General features: G+C 44.5%; 1 protein-coding gene across 1 annotated transcript in view; it reads right to left on the bottom strand.

The window, feature by feature from the left end:
• Positions 1–2,506: 2,506 nt before the first annotated feature.
• Positions 2,507–17,298, bottom strand: part of EGLN3 (egl-9 family hypoxia inducible factor 3) — a 31,554-nt gene continuing 16,762 nt past the window's right edge. Inside the window, exons 2-5 of the mRNA XM_040600682.1 lie at positions 12,541–12,660; positions 8,358–8,494; positions 7,585–7,658; positions 2,507–6,238 (exon numbers count right to left, since the gene is read on the bottom strand). Coding sequence (XP_040456616.1) covers positions 6,201–6,238; positions 7,585–7,658; positions 8,358–8,494; positions 12,541–12,660 — 369 coding nt within the window. The 3' untranslated portion in view covers positions 2,507–6,200. The remainder of the gene's footprint in view (positions 6,239–7,584; positions 7,659–8,357; positions 8,495–12,540; positions 12,661–17,298) is intronic.

Genomic DNA, 17,298 nt, shown 5'->3' on the forward strand with positions numbered 1-17,298 from the left:
GCGCTGCTCCAAAGCGGAGATTCATTGCTTCCCAGGGCAGGGTATTTAACTCGCTGCTGATTGATCCCTCACACAGTTCCCATACCTACCTGTGTAATGCTCTGGTCAGAAAGAAAAGCCTGGATGGAGGATGGCTTTGCTCCCTCCCCCCAGCATCCTGATGGGAGCTGTGAAGTCAGTCCCCTCTGCCAGGAGGGGGCAAAGCCTGTGGAGGGTGGTCACAGTTCCACGTTGTAACCCCCAAATGCATAAATGCTAGGGTTCCCACTCCCGGCTTTCTGCATCAGACTCCCCAGCCGATTCCTGGGCTCTTCCAGGTTGGCAGGATGACATGCCTAGTCCTGAGCACAGCTCAGTGCCAGCGGCTGCTGTTCCCAGGGTGCTGGGCAAATTTGTCCATCCCACTCCGGAGCCCACACCACAACCCTGTGGTCAAGTCTTGTGCTAGCCCAGGTCTGCTCTCACCTGTTGCTGTCATACGTCCTGTTAACAGATAAGTGTAACAAAACCACCTTGCCACAGCAGTGCCACCAGCTCCGTAGGGCAAAGGAGACCTCTTCTGAGTAGAGTCGTCCCTTCTGCTGCTTCTTTGCCGAATGGGATGATGATTTCTCAGTTGAGAAATCTGTGCTGCATACAGCATTATGGTGTTTCAAAGATCATGTAGCAGCAATGCTTCATAGCTCATGGGGCATCAGGGACCAGAAAAATGCTCTAAGTCCACAGTTCTGGAAGTTACTAAACAGCAGCAGCTGTATCGGAGAGGCAAGGCTTGTAAGGGGAGATAGTATTTTTTATTAATCAGACTGACAGAGTTGGGAAAAAAGAGACACATTCAGGCACGGAAACCCTTCTGTTTAAATGTACTGACTCTGCTGTTTGGAGATCTCTTTCCCCTTAAGTGCTCTAGTTCAAACCCCCATTCCAATTTTGCTATTCTGAGGTGTTTTAGCACAAGACACTCAGCAGGTATGAGCTGAGAAAAACATCAAAATTAAAGTAAGAGCAGCCACATGTAACCACAAGTGATCTTCAGACCTCTGTTAGCTTAGACTACGGGTTTTTCTTCCCACGCTTCTCACCAGCCAGCCATACAGTAGGTTTTTAAAAGCCAGCCAGATTAACACTTTCCCAAAACCTTTAGGACCAGGTAGCCACACTCTGACTCCTCTCCTGCTAAATCAGTCTCCAGGGTGCTGGCTAAGATCAGGGACCACAAACCACCTCCTCTCGCACCGCTAGAAGGAAGGTTTACCACTGTGGGTGTCGAGCAAAGGAGCAGACCCGCATGCTGGCAAGGACTGGGTTTGCCACCGCATGAGAATTGCTGTTGGCCTAGTGTAGTTTATTTAGCATCTCCAGCATTGTTTCAAATAAGCACACATGCAGATGAAATTGGCTCCTTTTTCCACAAGACAGATTAAAAAAGAAACATCCATCTACCCTTTGTGAAAGAGGATGGGAGTTTTACCCACTCTCTGAAGTGGAAGTACTCCACAGAGATGAAATTATGTGGGAAAAGGAGACTCAATTTTTACTAACCTCTCCCACTGTCACACTACTTCATAATTTTCAGTGCAACCTCTGCTATCAGATGCATTCTCAAAAGTCATGGGAATTGTCGGTGCAAGTATATTTAGCCATGCCCCATTGGGTAGGTGGGGGAGGAAAAAGACCCCTAAATAGCTGTAAGATAACAATTACTGCAAGCACATTTGCTTAGAGAAAGTTTAGTCAGAGTTCAGAGAAAAGATAAGTCCGTGGCAGCTGGATGGCCAGCTGCTTCTTCAGCTGTCCCCACAAACCCTTAGTCGGTGAGGAGCATGCGCAGCAGAGAAACCCCTCTGCTTTCCTTAGGTCTTCTCCACGTGCTCTAGGCACTCCTTGGTGTAAAAGAAATGCTTAAAAAAGTGGCAAATTACCTACAATTCTCTCCTCTCTTTAACAACAACAACAAAATTAAATCCAAGCCTTCCACAACAGAAAGCATCTTTTACATAGAGGGGGAAACTCCCACTATTCACAATATTGCGAAAGAATCAAAAAAGTTCACAGCATTTTAACAGACCAGTAAAAAAAATGTCCTGGCTTTCATTCAACTGCAATGTTAGTGGGAGTAGGGAGAAGCCTGGCCCACGACTGCAGGAGAAAACTGTGGGATTTGGGCTGGAAAAGTAGCAGGAGGAGGATGTGAATGTTGTTAAAAATAAAACTTACCAGACAACAATTAAATCACGATAATGTTATCTGATTCAACAGGAGTGTGAAAACAAATGGGCATTTCAAGAAGAGGGTCACTAGCAAGGTAAATAACTTCAAAATAGCAGGAAGCGACCAAGGAAACATGCCAAGCTGATGGCAACAAACAGAGCTCCCCCTGGCAGCGGAGCACAGCGGTGGCTGGGGACTTTGGTGTCACCTCCGTGCATCACCACCACCCTTCATCCACCTGCTGCAACCCTAGCTATGGTGAGACACAAGACGAAGAGATTTGCACAGGACAACGTTTAACATGACCCAGTGTTTATTGACTCCTGCCACGTTTTGCCTTTTTTTTTTTTTTTTTTTTTAATAGTAACACAAAATGTGATGTATGGTAAAATACTACAAGGGGTTTCTATATCAATCTGATGCAAAGTGCCAGCATTGTTGACCAGCATACAACCTGACAAGAGAAGATGTAGTCATAACTCACTCTCAGATATCTGCTGGGAGTACATCACAGTCAAAGTAGAACTAGTTATTTGCCTGCAAATAGATACATTTTCTTCTAGATGCAAGTGGTGTTAGAGCCAGCTATTTTGCAACAACAACAACAAAATACATATAATATATTCCAACATTTTTAAAAATACAATAGGAAAGGACTAAAACCATTTAAAGAGAGAAGGAAAAAAGAACAGATCTTTTTAGACACTACTTTGCAGAGGCCATTCCTCATAGAACCAGAAGTAATCTAGAGAAAATAAGATTTATTAGAGGCTACTTTGCTCAAAAGGCCAGTGGCTACAGGTTTAAGAATAAAAATAGTCTCTTGATTTTCAGTACTGTCTCCTGGCCTTTTTCCTCCCTGCACAACAAAAACCACCTGTTGGAAATTGTGGCTTAGTGGCTCTGCATATTTTGCCAATGCAATTGCATTTGGAAAGGCAACCATATTTCTTAAAGAGCCATGAAAAACTTGCATCACATGCACATGTGGCATGTAACATCTTCACAGATATGAACGGTGAAGGCACATTACCTAAAGGTTAAAAAAACAAAAACCAAAAAATAGCAAAGCTTTTGGAGGACTAAAGATTAAAAGTGTCTTAGAGATAACAACACTCTTTTTCACTACCGGGTGACAAGCACTGTTGAGCCATAGATGTTTCCAAGTGTTTGCCATGAAGACAAAACAGAAGGAAAGGGAAAAGTCTCCTTGAAATGCCCTCCCCCCTAATTAAACTACAGCATCTTCCAGGAGATCATCTCACCGATTTGGAAACAAGCTAAAGGTCTGGAACTGGTTTCAAAATCCTGTGCCCTCAACCTCTTTTGTACTTAATTATACGTGTTAATAAAGAAAAAGACAATGCGTTCTGCCACAGAATAATTGCTCTATCTCGATCAGGAAGATATTGGCTAGAAATGGAAATATGTACTTTATTTACAATAAATGCATCTATACTGCTCCATCCGTCACACACATATTGCTGACCTCTGCTGAAGCCAGGTGGTAGCAATAGCGGTAACCAAAGTACCTTTCTTTTCCAACCTTTATACAAAGCCTTTCTCCTCCGACCCTATAGTTTTTCTACTGTTCTGGCCTCCAGTGAGATGTATGCTAACATCCCTTTCTAGTGCATTTGTTTTAAGATTACAGTTTCTAAAGGCAAAACAAGACTTGTTCTGCTCTGTTTTAGCTGTTTTACCCCCTTTTAAAATCATGTTAGAATTTCAAATTAACATGCCATTATCAGTTTTGCATAGTAGTACAACAGGTTGGGTTCCCCCCTTCCTTTTTAAGTAATCATCATGTGGGCCCCCTTCTTCTACACCTCCCATTTTTCAGAGGGTTACCTCTCACTCTCTGGGAAGAGCCCTAACTCATATTCCTCCCACAGGAACGCTACAGAATGAGAATTTCAAGTTACCCTGAAGTTTTCTTCAAGTCTATGTTGTGCTGCTCAGAAGCAACTGTAGTGGAATAATGTTTTTTTTCTAATATTAAAGGACATTTATCAGATTATTTGGGGGTCTTTTAGTCTTGAGTTGTAAGAATAGTTCTCACACGTGGTCCCTCATAATCCTCTCTTAAGGTGCATGGTGGTCAGGCTAAACAAAGTCTAGCCCATAAGACCATAGCTGGATCTCTGGGAGAAGCCAGAGAGAATGAGGGATTTGTTAGCACTATTGTATTTACATTCAGAACTCAAGGGCAGGCTGAAGGATGCCCAGCTTTCTCTTTTCTTTTTTTTTTTTTTTTTTTTAAATAAAGAGACAGAACTGCTTAAAAATACTCCATTTCTATTACCATTTTTATGTCATGAAAGTTGGTTCTTTTCTGTCCTATACAGTTGTTGCCCTTCTTTCACTGACATTTAGTAGTTACCATTGCACACTACCTTTTCATTCCCTAGCTCAAGTGGGACAGAGCTGGCCCGCGGACCCGTCACTAGCATGTCAGCCCAGCACAGCACGGTGAGCTGGTGCAGGGGCCGGTGGTTCAGATCACCTTCACTGCTGCAGGCAAGTGGCACCAGACAACATGGGACACTGAAGAGGGCATCTATTTGGAACATTTAGTAGGGTCTGACAGACGCACTGACAAAGCCAGAAAAAAAAAATAAATGAATGCAAGTGAGAATATTAGGTTGAGAACAATTAGCGTGAGTAATAAATACACCCACTGCCAGCTCCCAGCTTCATTAAGAGCTATTCTGAACTGCATAGTTAAGTGCTGGTTGTAGAAGATTAGGCAGATTGGAAATAGCTTACCAGTTACTCATTGAGTCTAATAAGTTTTAAAAAAAATGGAGAGGGGAAAAAAAAAAAAAAAAAAGGTGCTTTGCCATTTGAGTAACTCTGATCTTGTGGCTTGGGCACAGCAGAAATAGTTACCTGGCATAACAGATCAATTGAAACGGAATTGCTGTTTCATTCAAATTACATATGTGTGAAGTTAAATGAGTGTGTTAACTAAGGATAACCAGCATAGAAATCAAGTCAGAGTTACTCATTATTTATCATACATTTGTCAGACTGCCAGACATATCTTTTCCTTTCAGATTCATATCTGTGTCATACAAAACAGATGGACAAGTCACAAAAGGAACACTTAACTTTACCGTTGTGTTGGTCTTTAGTGCCAAGGCATTGTGTGCCACCAGCCTTCCAAGTTTACCAAACTTTTGGGAGAAAACAGCTGCTTTACAAAACCATGAAAATAGAAAAAGTACAGCCCATCCTGCTCAGAACAGAAAGGAAATGGTTTAACAAAGTTGTGGACAAATACACAACTACTTCCCCATCGGTCCTGGGACAGAAAGGGCAGTGCAACTGCACAGCTAGGACTTGACTCTTGAAAAGCAGACAGTCTCCAGGAAATGCAATGACTGTGTAGACAAAAATCTGTTTGGAAAGTCGTGGTATCGAAGAGCTGAGCCAATGTTCTGTGCAGCAGAGTGATGAACAGTACATTGACAGGCCCACGTGGGACAGACCATAAGAAAACACCCTACAACAATCCAGTTTAATTTCACATTGCCAATACCTCTCCTTGCCCATTAGCAGTCTGCCACAAATTCTAAACTTGTAAAACTCCCTCCCATTGAGCTAGATTATTTTTCCCCTATAAAGTGCAAATAAGACTCAGGTTTTTACCACTAGTTCCAATGATCGTTATCTTGGTTACGAGAGAGATCAAAAGCCAGTTGGCTGAGCCACTACCACTAGGCTTAGCGATACCCTCCCCCTTTTTTTTTTTTTTTTTAAAAAACCCTGGTAACTTTTTCCAGCAAAAGGCAAATTAAAAACAAGTTTTTCTTCTGCCAGATGCACGCATGACAGGAGGCTGCCTTAAGTACCATCAATATAAGATGCACATGCTAGACACAACCAGCACATTCTTGTGTATAACAAGAATTTGCCCATGTTTGCTGGAAATGGAAGTCATCTTTGGGATCTTAATTCCTCACGAAGAGTTCAGGAACCGTTGATTAGTCTTCATTAAGAGGCGCTTCTTTCTTCCTTGCATCTACATCAAAAAGATGAAAGAAGGAGAGGCAGTTAGCCAGAGGGTTCTGACAACATTCATTGGAAAATTCAGAAACAGAATAAAGTTGGTTTGTTTTCAGTGGTCAGCGCTTTCTATTTCAGACTTGTGATACGAATTCACTACATGGACTGAGATGCTGTATGAATCCACGTATGATGCATGTATGAATTAAGATATTCGTGCCAAAGTTTTGTGCGTTTGCCTTGTTGAAACTGAAGGTAACTCATGAAGTATTTAAGTAGCCCAATGAACTTTCAGACTGTAGATCTGTGATGCTTTCCCCCTCCACTCTTGGCCCCTGTTCCTGATCCCCTTTAAGGCTGAAGCTCTGCATACCAGCTAGAGAGATAACAACAGTCTGCTCTGAAAAGCATTTGACTAATTACGACTTTGCTGCTCCCCAGCTGCCTAGCACACGTTTTAAGAGACAAGTGCCTTCCACATTGTATTTTGAGGAACTGCCTGAGGCAGTCCCTGAAGACCAGATCTCGAACAGCTCCAAACAGCAAACCTTGGAGCATAGCCCCAGGCAGGGTGTTGAAGCACATGTGGACAACTCAGTCCACTACTCATGCCATTACTATGGCAGCGTGGCTGCTATTAGGAAAGCTGAGGTCACCTCTTCCCAGGCTTCTGCAGAAATGCCTCTGGGCTGACTTTAAGCTTTCTGTGAGACCCAGTTGAATGTAGGCAGCTGTTGAAGTCCACCATGATCACTCTAGCAACTACTCGCCAAGAGACGAACTTACATATTCTAAACTTAGTTCCCTTCCAACTCATAATCTCTACGTTCCAAGGTCATCATGAATATGCTCCCTCAGAAATTACTTCTATATTAAAGACAAATCCCTTTTGCACTACTGCAGGCCCCAGCTGCCCTTCACTAATACAGAAGACAGGACCTATTCGGCCAGGACATGATTATGAAATGGTGTAAGTCTCATGACTTTCTGTAAACAAAGTTTGGAGGAGACAAAATATACTTCCCAAATAACAAGAGCTTAGAGATTCCCAGTGACTGGAGCAGCCACCTGGGGTGGGACAAAATCTCGGTCTCAGCAGCCCATTTGGGAGAGAAATCAGAAATCACCTCTCCCGTGTTCCCCATCACGCTCATCATGGATACTAGGGACAGGCCTGAATCTTCTGCTGTCACTATTTCTCCACTTCGCATAAAACAACTGACTAGTGATTAGAGATGAAAGCTTTCTGAAAATGAATGTCCCACCCATCTAGCTACAGAGCTATTCCCAGTCTGTCTCTGACTTCGAAAGTATCAAAATGCACTACAGTCTTTCTGGTGAACACATATAAAAGAAACATACCAGTTAAGTTCCTGAACTTTTTTTTGGCTTCTGCTCTTTCTTCAGCATCAAAATACCACACAGTCATGGCATATCTATAAAAGAAAGAAATCTCGTATTTGTTTCAACTTTCACTATTAAAGTAAGAGTTCTGGAGCTCTACGCTCATGGAGAAAGCAAAAAACCAAAACTCAATTAGAAGATAAAAAAACAAGATGCAAACGGCACGTCTTTATAGACACATACAGACAGCGTTTTAAATGTGTTTTCTTAAGTAAGATTGAAATATAGGTGAGAATTTCTGCTTGGAGGCATAAAAGATGCACAGCCCCTGGTTACAGAGGGCAAAAGCAGCTTACTGACCTTTGCCTGTTTTTTCTGTTCTGGGACGCCTGCAGGCAACTTAGGGGTTGCCCTGCGTCACATCAGCTTCTCATAGCCTGTTGACAGATGGTAGCCCCAAGAATCCCTATAGTGTTACGAGGGCAAAAGTATAACCCAGAATCTCCCAGCTAAATAACTGTGCCTGGCTTGGAAGATTTCTCCTGTCAATGGTAAAACAGCTTTTTTTCCATCACACAAGGAATCTTATCATTCAAGCTTGTTCTTCCTCATTTGAAGAGAGAATTCCCAGTAACTCAAAAACAGAAAATACTCCAAATCCAGCTATCTATTTTTAATGCACATGTGTACTTAAACAAACAAATGATGGCCATAATTTTAGGTACAAATATTGGTAAAATGGAAGGTTTGTTTTCTCCCGGCCAAATATCAATACCAAATATGCTGCTTACCTGGTTGCATAAGAAGGCTGGACTTCATGTGGGTTCCTTCGATCTGACCAAAAAAAAAGTAATCGGTCAAAAATTGGCTCAACATCTGCTACATAGGACTTTCCTTCTGGGAATATCCGAAGTATTCCACCATGCAGCTGAAAGAAAATGAAAGGTTGCATTTTACACCTACGAACACCCACACACCAATGTGAACAATTACTTATTTCTCCCTCCTCAGCACCCAACAAACGGGGAATAAACATCTAATGATAACAGAGATAGCTATATGACAACACCGGAAAAATGACACACTAAATCTCTTGGCCACCTTGTTTTTCCCAGAGAGTTTATAATGTTTTAGCATTGGCTGACAGAGTTCCCTGGGATATAGTTCTGAAGGGCCAAGGGGCCCAGGCTGGATGTTCCTCAAGGAGGAAGCATTAAAGGTGTGGAAGCAGGCTGTCCCCACGTGCCAAAAGGCAAGCTGGCAGGGAAGACAACCGGCCTGGCTGAACAGAGAGCTTTGGCTGCAACTCAGGGAAAAAAAAAAAAAGGAAGAGTTTACTGCCTTTGGAAGAAGGGGAAGGCAATCTGGAGGACTATAAGGACATCATGAGGTTATGCAGGGTGAAGATTAGAGAGGCAAAAGCCCAGCTAGAACTCAGGCTGGCCACTGCCATAAAAGATTTAAAAAAAAAAAAATGTTTTTACAAATACATTAGACACGAGACGGCCAAGGATAACCTGCATCCTTTAGTATGTATGTGCTGGGGGGGGAACTTTGCCAGAAAGGATGAGGAAGAGGCTGGGGTACTTAATGCTTTCTTTGCATCAATCTTTAGTAGCAAGACCAGTTACCCTCTGGGTGCTCAGCCCCCTGAGCTGGAAGGTGGGGATGAGGAGGAGCAGAATGAGTCCCCACAGTCTGGGAGGAAACAATTAGTGACCTGCTGCTCCACTTGGACATGCACAAGTCTATAGGGCCAGATGGGATCCACTCGAGGGTACTGAGAGAGCTGGAAGAGGAATTTGTCAAGCCGCTCTCCATCATTTATCAACAGACCTGGCAAACTGGGAGGTCCCAGCAGACTGGAGGTTAGCCATATACAAGAAGGGATGCAAGAAGGATCTGGAGAACTACAGGCCTGATCAGCCTGATCTCAGTCCCAGGGAAGGTTACAGAGCAGATCATCCTGAGTGCCATCATGTGGCATGTGTGGGACAACTGAAGGTTCAGGCCCAGCCAGCACGGGTTTATAACAGGCAGGTCCTGCTTGACAAACGTGATCTCTTTCTATGACAAGGTGACCTGCCGAGTGGGTGAGGAAAAGGCTGTGGATGTTGTCTACCTGCAACTTAGTAAAGCCTTTGACACCATCTCCCACAGCATCCTCCTGGAGAAACTGGCTGCTCGTGGCTTGGACGGGTGTGCTCTACACAGGGTAAAAAGCTGGCTGGACGGCTGAGCCCAGGGAGTGGTAGAGGATGGAGTTACACCCAGCTGGTGGATGGTCACAGGTGGTGTTCCCCGGGGCTCAGTATTGGCACCAGGTCTGTTTAGTATCTTTATCAACAATCTGGACTAAGGGGTCGAGTGCACCCTCAGTGAGATTGCAGATGACACCAAGCTGGGGGGCAGTGTTGATCTGCTGGGGGCAGGCAGACTCTGCAGAGGGATCTGGACAGGCTGGACCCATGGGCCAAGGCCAGTTGTATGAGGTTCAACAAGGCTCAGTGCCAGGTCCTGCCCTTGGGTCACACTAGCCCCACACAGCGCTACAGGCTGGGGGCAGAGCGGCTGGGAAACTGCCTGGGGGAAAAAGACCTGGGGTGTTTGTTGACAGCTGGCTGAATATGAGCCAGCAGTGTGCCCAGGTGGCCAAAAGGGCCAACAGCATCTTGGCTGCTATGTGAAACAGTGTGGCCAGCAGGACAAGAGCAGTGATTGTCCCCCCGTACTCAGCACTGGTGAGGCTGTGTCCAGTTTCGGGCTCCTCACTTCAAGAAGGACATAGAGGTGCTGGAACATGTCCAGAGAAGTGCTCCAGACCCTTCACCAGCTTTGTTGCCCAAGTCTTACAAGGAACAGCTGAGGGAACTGGGGTTGTTTAGCCTGGAGAGAAGGTGGCTCAGGGGGGACCTTATCGCTCTCTACAGCTGCCTGACAGGAGGCTGTAGGCAGGTGGGGGTCGGTCTCTTCCTCTTCTCCCAGACAAAGGACAGTACAAGAGGAAATAGCCTCAAGCGGCAGCAGGGGAGATTCAGATTGGATATTAGGAAAAATTTCTTCACTGAAAGAGTGGTGAAGCACTGGAACAGGCTGCCCAGGGAGGTGGGGGAATCACCTGGGAAACCCTGGAGGGGTTTAAAAAACACAGATGCGGTGCTTAGGGATGTGGTTTAGCAGTGGACTTGGCAGCCCTGGATTAATGGTTGGACTTGATCTCAAAGGTCTTTCTCAACCTTAATGATTCTATGAGGATAAACATCTGGCTAAAGTAAATGAACCAAGATAAAGACAACACTGGACCTGTAACAAACACTGGGGAACTCCTGAGCTCCCAGTGATGTCTCTAGAACCAGGGAATACCACAAGGCAGGTAAGGCTGCTCCACCTGCCCAGCCTCCTCCCAGCTGCTCCACCTCATCCCAGCAATTGCTAGATCCTCCTTACAGTATCTCAGAGCCTGCATCTGATCACATAAAATTTAACTTTTATGCCCTGGGAAGACTGAAGTCTGATCTATTGTTGGATTTATAATGCATTTCTGAGATGTTTGTTACATCTCCCAGCCAGTCTTTTCCCTAGTTATGGCATAGCCTGGTTTCTCTACCACATCATTTCTCTCTTTCTACATGCCACGAGTGTGCCAGGGAAAGTGTCTGGCGATCTGAACGCACAGTAGAACTTCAAAAGATGCAGGCGAACTCTGCCTCCTCCCTGCTGCTGTTAGAGAGCTCTTTAGAGGCTTTTATGCTGCACCACAGAGCGCAGGGAAGATGCTGTCAGCCCAGCACTGACCCGACTTCACACCTCCACATGGCATGCAAACCTCAGTAAGAAACTGTCAGGCCAGGTTTAAAGCAACGTGGTTGCTTTCAAAGACCGGTATGGTTATATTGCATCTCCTCCAGCATTTGCATAAAATTACCATCACACACATATAATACTCTCCACCAGCATCCTGGATTTCAGTTAGCTTTCTTCATCCACTTGGGTGCTTCCTCACTATTAGAGTGAGAGTGCAATGCACAAAATTAGGTATTCACATATTCTCCCACATATCCTCCATTTTATTACACTGAGATATTTCACTGTCATACTCTCCATAAAGGAACGTGTTTTTCACAAACAGCGTGTTTTTCATTGACATTGCCTCTAAACTTGAACTCACTTTTGGGGGTTCATAGTATTTACATGTGCTTAATGAGCACCGAACTAGAGTGGCCACGACAGGTTAGAGACAAAACAAACATTTGGCAACTTTTAATAGATAATCCACATGAATGGTTTGTGTCGCATTATGACAATAAAAGTGTAAAGAGTCATCCTGTAATTTCACAAACCCTTATTCAGTTTCTAACATAAAGGTATGGTAAATTCAAGGCTGACTTTATTGCCTTATAGTTTCTTTCTCCCTGTATTACAAGCACACCATTCTGTCAGGAGACCCACTGGTGGAGTCAAAGATGGAGAGGACCAACCAAGCTATGTGCTCGATGATCTTACTAAGTCCCATCACTTCATAAATAAGAAAGCCACAACAGTAACTACTTGAAGATCTTCTGCATGTTAGCCTGAAGGAACAGTATCAAGAACACTAGAGCCGCAAGTCTGGGCTGTCATTTTATTCTGCTTCCAGAATCCACTTATTCTTTAGTGGATTATGTTTTCTTTTCTAGTGGTTCATTGTTCTTTCCTCTAAACAAAGTGTAAAAGCCAGCAGGCCAGTGCTTAGAAGCTTCATTCTATAGCAACAAAACAGTATGTGTGTGGGATGGGAGAGAGAATTAAGGGAACAGTTCAGATTCTTACTTCCAAAGGGTTGCCATAAACACCAAGAAAATAAATGTAGAAATGAAGAATGGACCAGCTGTTTGAAAGTTCAACAGAGTTCACAGAAGCAACTGACAGCTCCAGAGCTCTGTTTCTGAAGTAGTTTTTCCTTCATGTTCTGCCTCAAACCTGTGGCTTACTCACCTTGGAGTCCCAGTTCTTATTCAGGTAATAAATACAGGTGATGCAACGCCCATCGCCATTTGGATTGTCCACATGACGAACATACCCAGTTCCATTTCCAGGATAGCAAGCAACCATAGCCTGAAAGATAAAAAGATCGTTAAGTTAAAAAAAAATAATAAAAATCAATCCTACAGGTTGCCCATCTGCAGTTTTTCTTTGCTAAGCATTCTCCCACCACCAGTTTGGCTCAGTATTTTTTGAGATGATCAATGCAAAACCTGCAGCTGACACCAACAAAAGGTATCTTTGCACAAGCTTCTTTCACTGGATGAGTCAGCCAGTATGAAATAAATATCTTTTATATTTCGCAATATATACAATAAAGTAGGAGACAAAAATACTGAATTAAACTAAAACACTAGTATACATGATACAAGCTTATTTCTCTCTACAAGCTATGCAACTTCAAAGGCAGTTTCACCTAAATTTTGCTTGGGTTTCTAAAGATGAGCAGTCATTGCTAAACCAATTTGCCAGTCATAATGAAAGTAGCAGGCATGACATCCTGGGATTGCTTTACCACCACCATTCTCCTCTATTCATATCTTTCAGTCCCTGTCATTTACAACCCTATGGTCCAACACAAAATGAGGGTCCCCAGGAGATGTGGGTAGAAGTCCACAGAGCAAAGTCTGCAAAAGTCTGCAGCTTTGTGCTGTGTTTGCACAGGGCAGCGCATGTTTGCTTTCATGGACTGAACCACAGAACTAACCAAACAGCTTTCAGAAGCATACTTCTCTCTTTGATCATCTCCAGACTTGCTGATACAATCACATAATTCATAATTTGTTTAGTTTTCACCTTGAATGATGAGACGAGCCTCACATGAATTACTCCAAACCACACAACAGTCACAAGGTCTTAAAAGGGTTTTTAGAGCAAAAACTTATTAAACTTGAGTTCACACAATTTGCAGCCTAAGCAGGATGCAAGGAAGAGAAAGTGAGACTGCTTGGTGCAGGATACCCGATGTTTGTCTCAGTCACGTCTTTAATATTGGGACTACTTGGAAGTGATATCAGTCACCTTCCATGGAGTTTACTCCAATAGAGCTGTGGCAATAGAAGTCTTGTTCCCACTCCTCTGACACATACTTTCATTGCTTGATAGTATTAGCAACAACTGTGATGGGAGATGAAGGGCTAAGTTCGGTTGGAAAACTGGACACAGTATCCAGATACAGTTTCCCCAGGACTGAGGAGAGGGCAGTAATCACTCCCCTCAACCTATGTGCTGCGCTCCTGTAAACAGTGCCCTGGATGCTGCTGTGCAGGGTTACGCTGCAGGCATGTTCAGCTCACTGCCCACCAAGACCACCAGGGTCCCCAGGGAACAGAGCTGCTCCCCAGCCTGTACTGCTGCAGGGGGCTCTTTCTTCCCAGGGGCAGGACTCTGCATTGTCCATGTTTAATTTGAAAAGGTTCCTGTTGGTCCGTTCCTCCAGCCCTTTCAATGGCAGCCCTGCCCTTGAGTGCATCAACTGGTCCCCCTCAGTTTGGTGCCATCTCCACACTTGATGAGAGTGCACTCTGCCACTTGCTTTGTGTTACTGATAGAGGTGGTTAACAGGTCAGGTTCCATGAGAGATCCCTGCGGTGCTCCATTTGTTACCAGCCTCTAGGTATAATATGACTGATTAACCACCACCCTCCAAGCACAACCATCCAACCAGTTTTTTACCCATCTAGTTTTCCATCCACCCAGCCAGCCCATAACATCCTAACTTCAGATACAAGAGTCTTGCACACACCTGTCCCACAGAACGAGGATGAGATTGTGCACCACTTGCATGATCCGCCCACAATAACCTGCCGAGCACAGCTGACAGCACACGAGATTGACAGTAGAGGCTTTACTAAAGGCAATAGATTTTTCTCTAGGAACCTCTGCGGGCTGCGGGGGGGTGTCTGCTCCCCCGTGGGCTCCGTGGGCTGGGGGCACAGCCTGCCGCACCGGGGGCTGCACCTCGGGCTGCCGGGGGGTCTCTGCTCCGGCGCCTGGAGCCCCCCGGCCTCCTCCTGCCCTGGGTGCCGGCAGGGCTGCTGCTCTCACACAGTCTCACCCCTCTCTCCAGCTGCGATTTATTGCGCAGGTTTTTCCCCCCTTCTGAAATACGTTACCCCCAGGCGCTGCCACCGTCGCTGACGGGCTCGGCCTTGGCCAGCGGCGGGTCCGTCTTGGAGCCGGCTGGCATCGGCTCCATCGCCATGGGGGAAGCTGCCAGCAGCTCCTCACACAAGCCACCACATAGCCCCTGCTACCAAAACATGGGGGTGCCATGCAACCCCAACACACCCTGGGAGCCAAAAGCGCAGAGGAGAGGGCGCAGCGACTCCAGCAGACGGACGGGCAGGGAGAGCTGTGCCGGGGGAGCGCGGCTGCTGCCGAGGGGACGCACGCCTTACCCAGCCAGCCTGAGGCTCGCCTCAGCACAACTCTGCTAATCATACCAGAGGGATGATGCATGGCAGGAATAAAACTTTGTTGACTGATAATACCTCATTTTTAAGTTGATGTACAAGACAAAATTATGGAGGCTCAAAGGAGGTCTCTTTGGAGAGCAGACATTACTCCAAGATTACTGAACTGCCTAAAAATCAATCCAATATTACTACTATTTTTTTAATGCCACAATCAAAAAGCTGCTGAAAGAAGAACAGACTGCAGGCCAGATCCTTAAAGGGACTTTGGTGTTTTACTTACTACCAAAATCTGGGCAGAGGGCCAGAGTTTTCCCCAGCCTCCCCCACATAATATGTTCTCTTAGCAGAATATGTGCTTTGACTCAGATATTTATGCATTATTTATTTACAGCGTGCACCTTTTGCAACTGCAACGTAGAGTCCCAGGGGATGAAGCAGTAGAACAATTCCCCATAGAATCCGACAGCACTGGCCACACTCTAGCTTAACTTTAAAAAAAGAGAAAAAAAGTTTTCTAGTAGCAGCAGTGAAGGGAGAAAAGCAGAAGTGAAATATCCTTTTTCCTGGCGTGACAAATATTTGAATGAAACCTTAAACAATGAAGGGAAATCATTCTGGTCCTCCTAGAGCCTGTTGAAATGATATCAAGCTTTATCAGAGCACTGGCTGGAGCAGCTCCAGAGCAGATCAAGCTGGCCTCAGCAGGGATTCCAGCTGTTAGCACTACTTTTGGATTCATTCAAAGCAAACAAGAAACAGGAGATGAGATGCGTGACCCAGACTTAATTTAGGTAATTGGTATTTGCCAGTTCAGCGCATGGGCTAGCTACAAAAACCAGAGGGTAGATCATAATAATCAAGTCATTTACCAGGTGAGCAAGCTGAGTGTCAGAACAAAACAAACAAAAAAAAAATTCCTATACTTTCAACTATTGCTCCCAGAAGAGCACACTCTGGTTTTGGAAGCACCTCCCTTCATTAACCAACTCCAAACTTAAACTAGCTATAGCAGGCAGTAGGAAGCAGGAATGTACATAACTTTTCTCTTCCTCACAATACAACCCATTACAATGGCTGTTAGTTGGCTTAATTTCCTAGTGTAAGCACTCAAGAGCAAGCTCAGTAACACCACCACCCCCATTATAAGTTAAAAAAAAAAATTAGTCTTAAACAGCTGAACAGTCAAAAATTCTGATACACAAATGCATGCCTTTGCAGTCGCACATACCCCCATAGTTTGAAGACCAACGCTCTGGTGGTCTAGTCAACAGTCATAAATTAAACCCTACAAAACTTGGAAAATGTAAAGCAAATCAAGACTGCAGTTTCTGCACTGTCATTTTCAGAGATGTGAGGTTTCCCAAGAGGGTGCAAATCAACTACCAGTTAAACAAGCAGTAATTACCAGCTTTAGTAAGGAACCAAGAATCATCAGTAAATTCAGCGCTTCACAGAAGCTTGCAAAAATAAGTTATTCATCATTCAGTTTTTAAGTATTACACTCAAGTCAGCCAGAGAAATCTGCAAGTCAAACTGCAAGACACCAGCAAAGTTTGGAGGCAGATAAAAAACAACAGTTCCTTAGAGAGGATTTTTCCTTGCCTCCTAGTGCCTCTAGCAAGGGGAAAAACAAATCCTTTTAGCTGATAGCCAGGACCATGCTGTGCGGCATCATTCTGCTGTATTTCATAAAACAAGCAGTGCTGGAGTAGACTGATACTTGGAACAAAACGCTTCAGAGAATACCCTCAGCTAGCAGATGCTCCTAAGTGGAAATGAACAGTGCTTAACAGGAAGCAGTGATGGCAGCAGGTCAGGAGATGCTCTCCGTGCCTACTAGCAGTAAGCCAGGGCCCCAGTGTACTCCTAGTGCAGACCGTATAGGTGGTATTGAAACCCTATACTGATCCCGTATTTTCCTCTCAGAACTAGTATGACCTTCGCAACCAGCAGAGGAAACTTTGACCTCTGTAACTCTACCCTGCCAACACCAACTGCCCTTCCAGATTAAGCTAAAGACTCCACAATATGCTTTTCCACCTTCTGTACCTGATTTGTCCTATATATTATTGCACAGCTCCTACTTTTGAACCCTGGTGTAGATCATCCCTGCGTACAGCTTGTACATCAAGTAGTTAAATTCAGAAATTTGTAAAGTCTGTTAGATGAAAGGCAGGTACTACACAGACACAAGGCAACACTGATCTATAATATCACTGTCATGGTTGTCTAGAAAACAATGGTATTAAGAATTAACGGTGGTCTAACCACTGCAGCTTTCAAATACATTTTT

This window comes from Falco naumanni, chromosome 7, assembly GCF_017639655.2.
Source record: "Falco naumanni isolate bFalNau1 chromosome 7, bFalNau1.pat, whole genome shotgun sequence".
NCBI lineage: Eukaryota > Metazoa > Chordata > Aves > Falconiformes > Falconidae > Falco > Falco naumanni.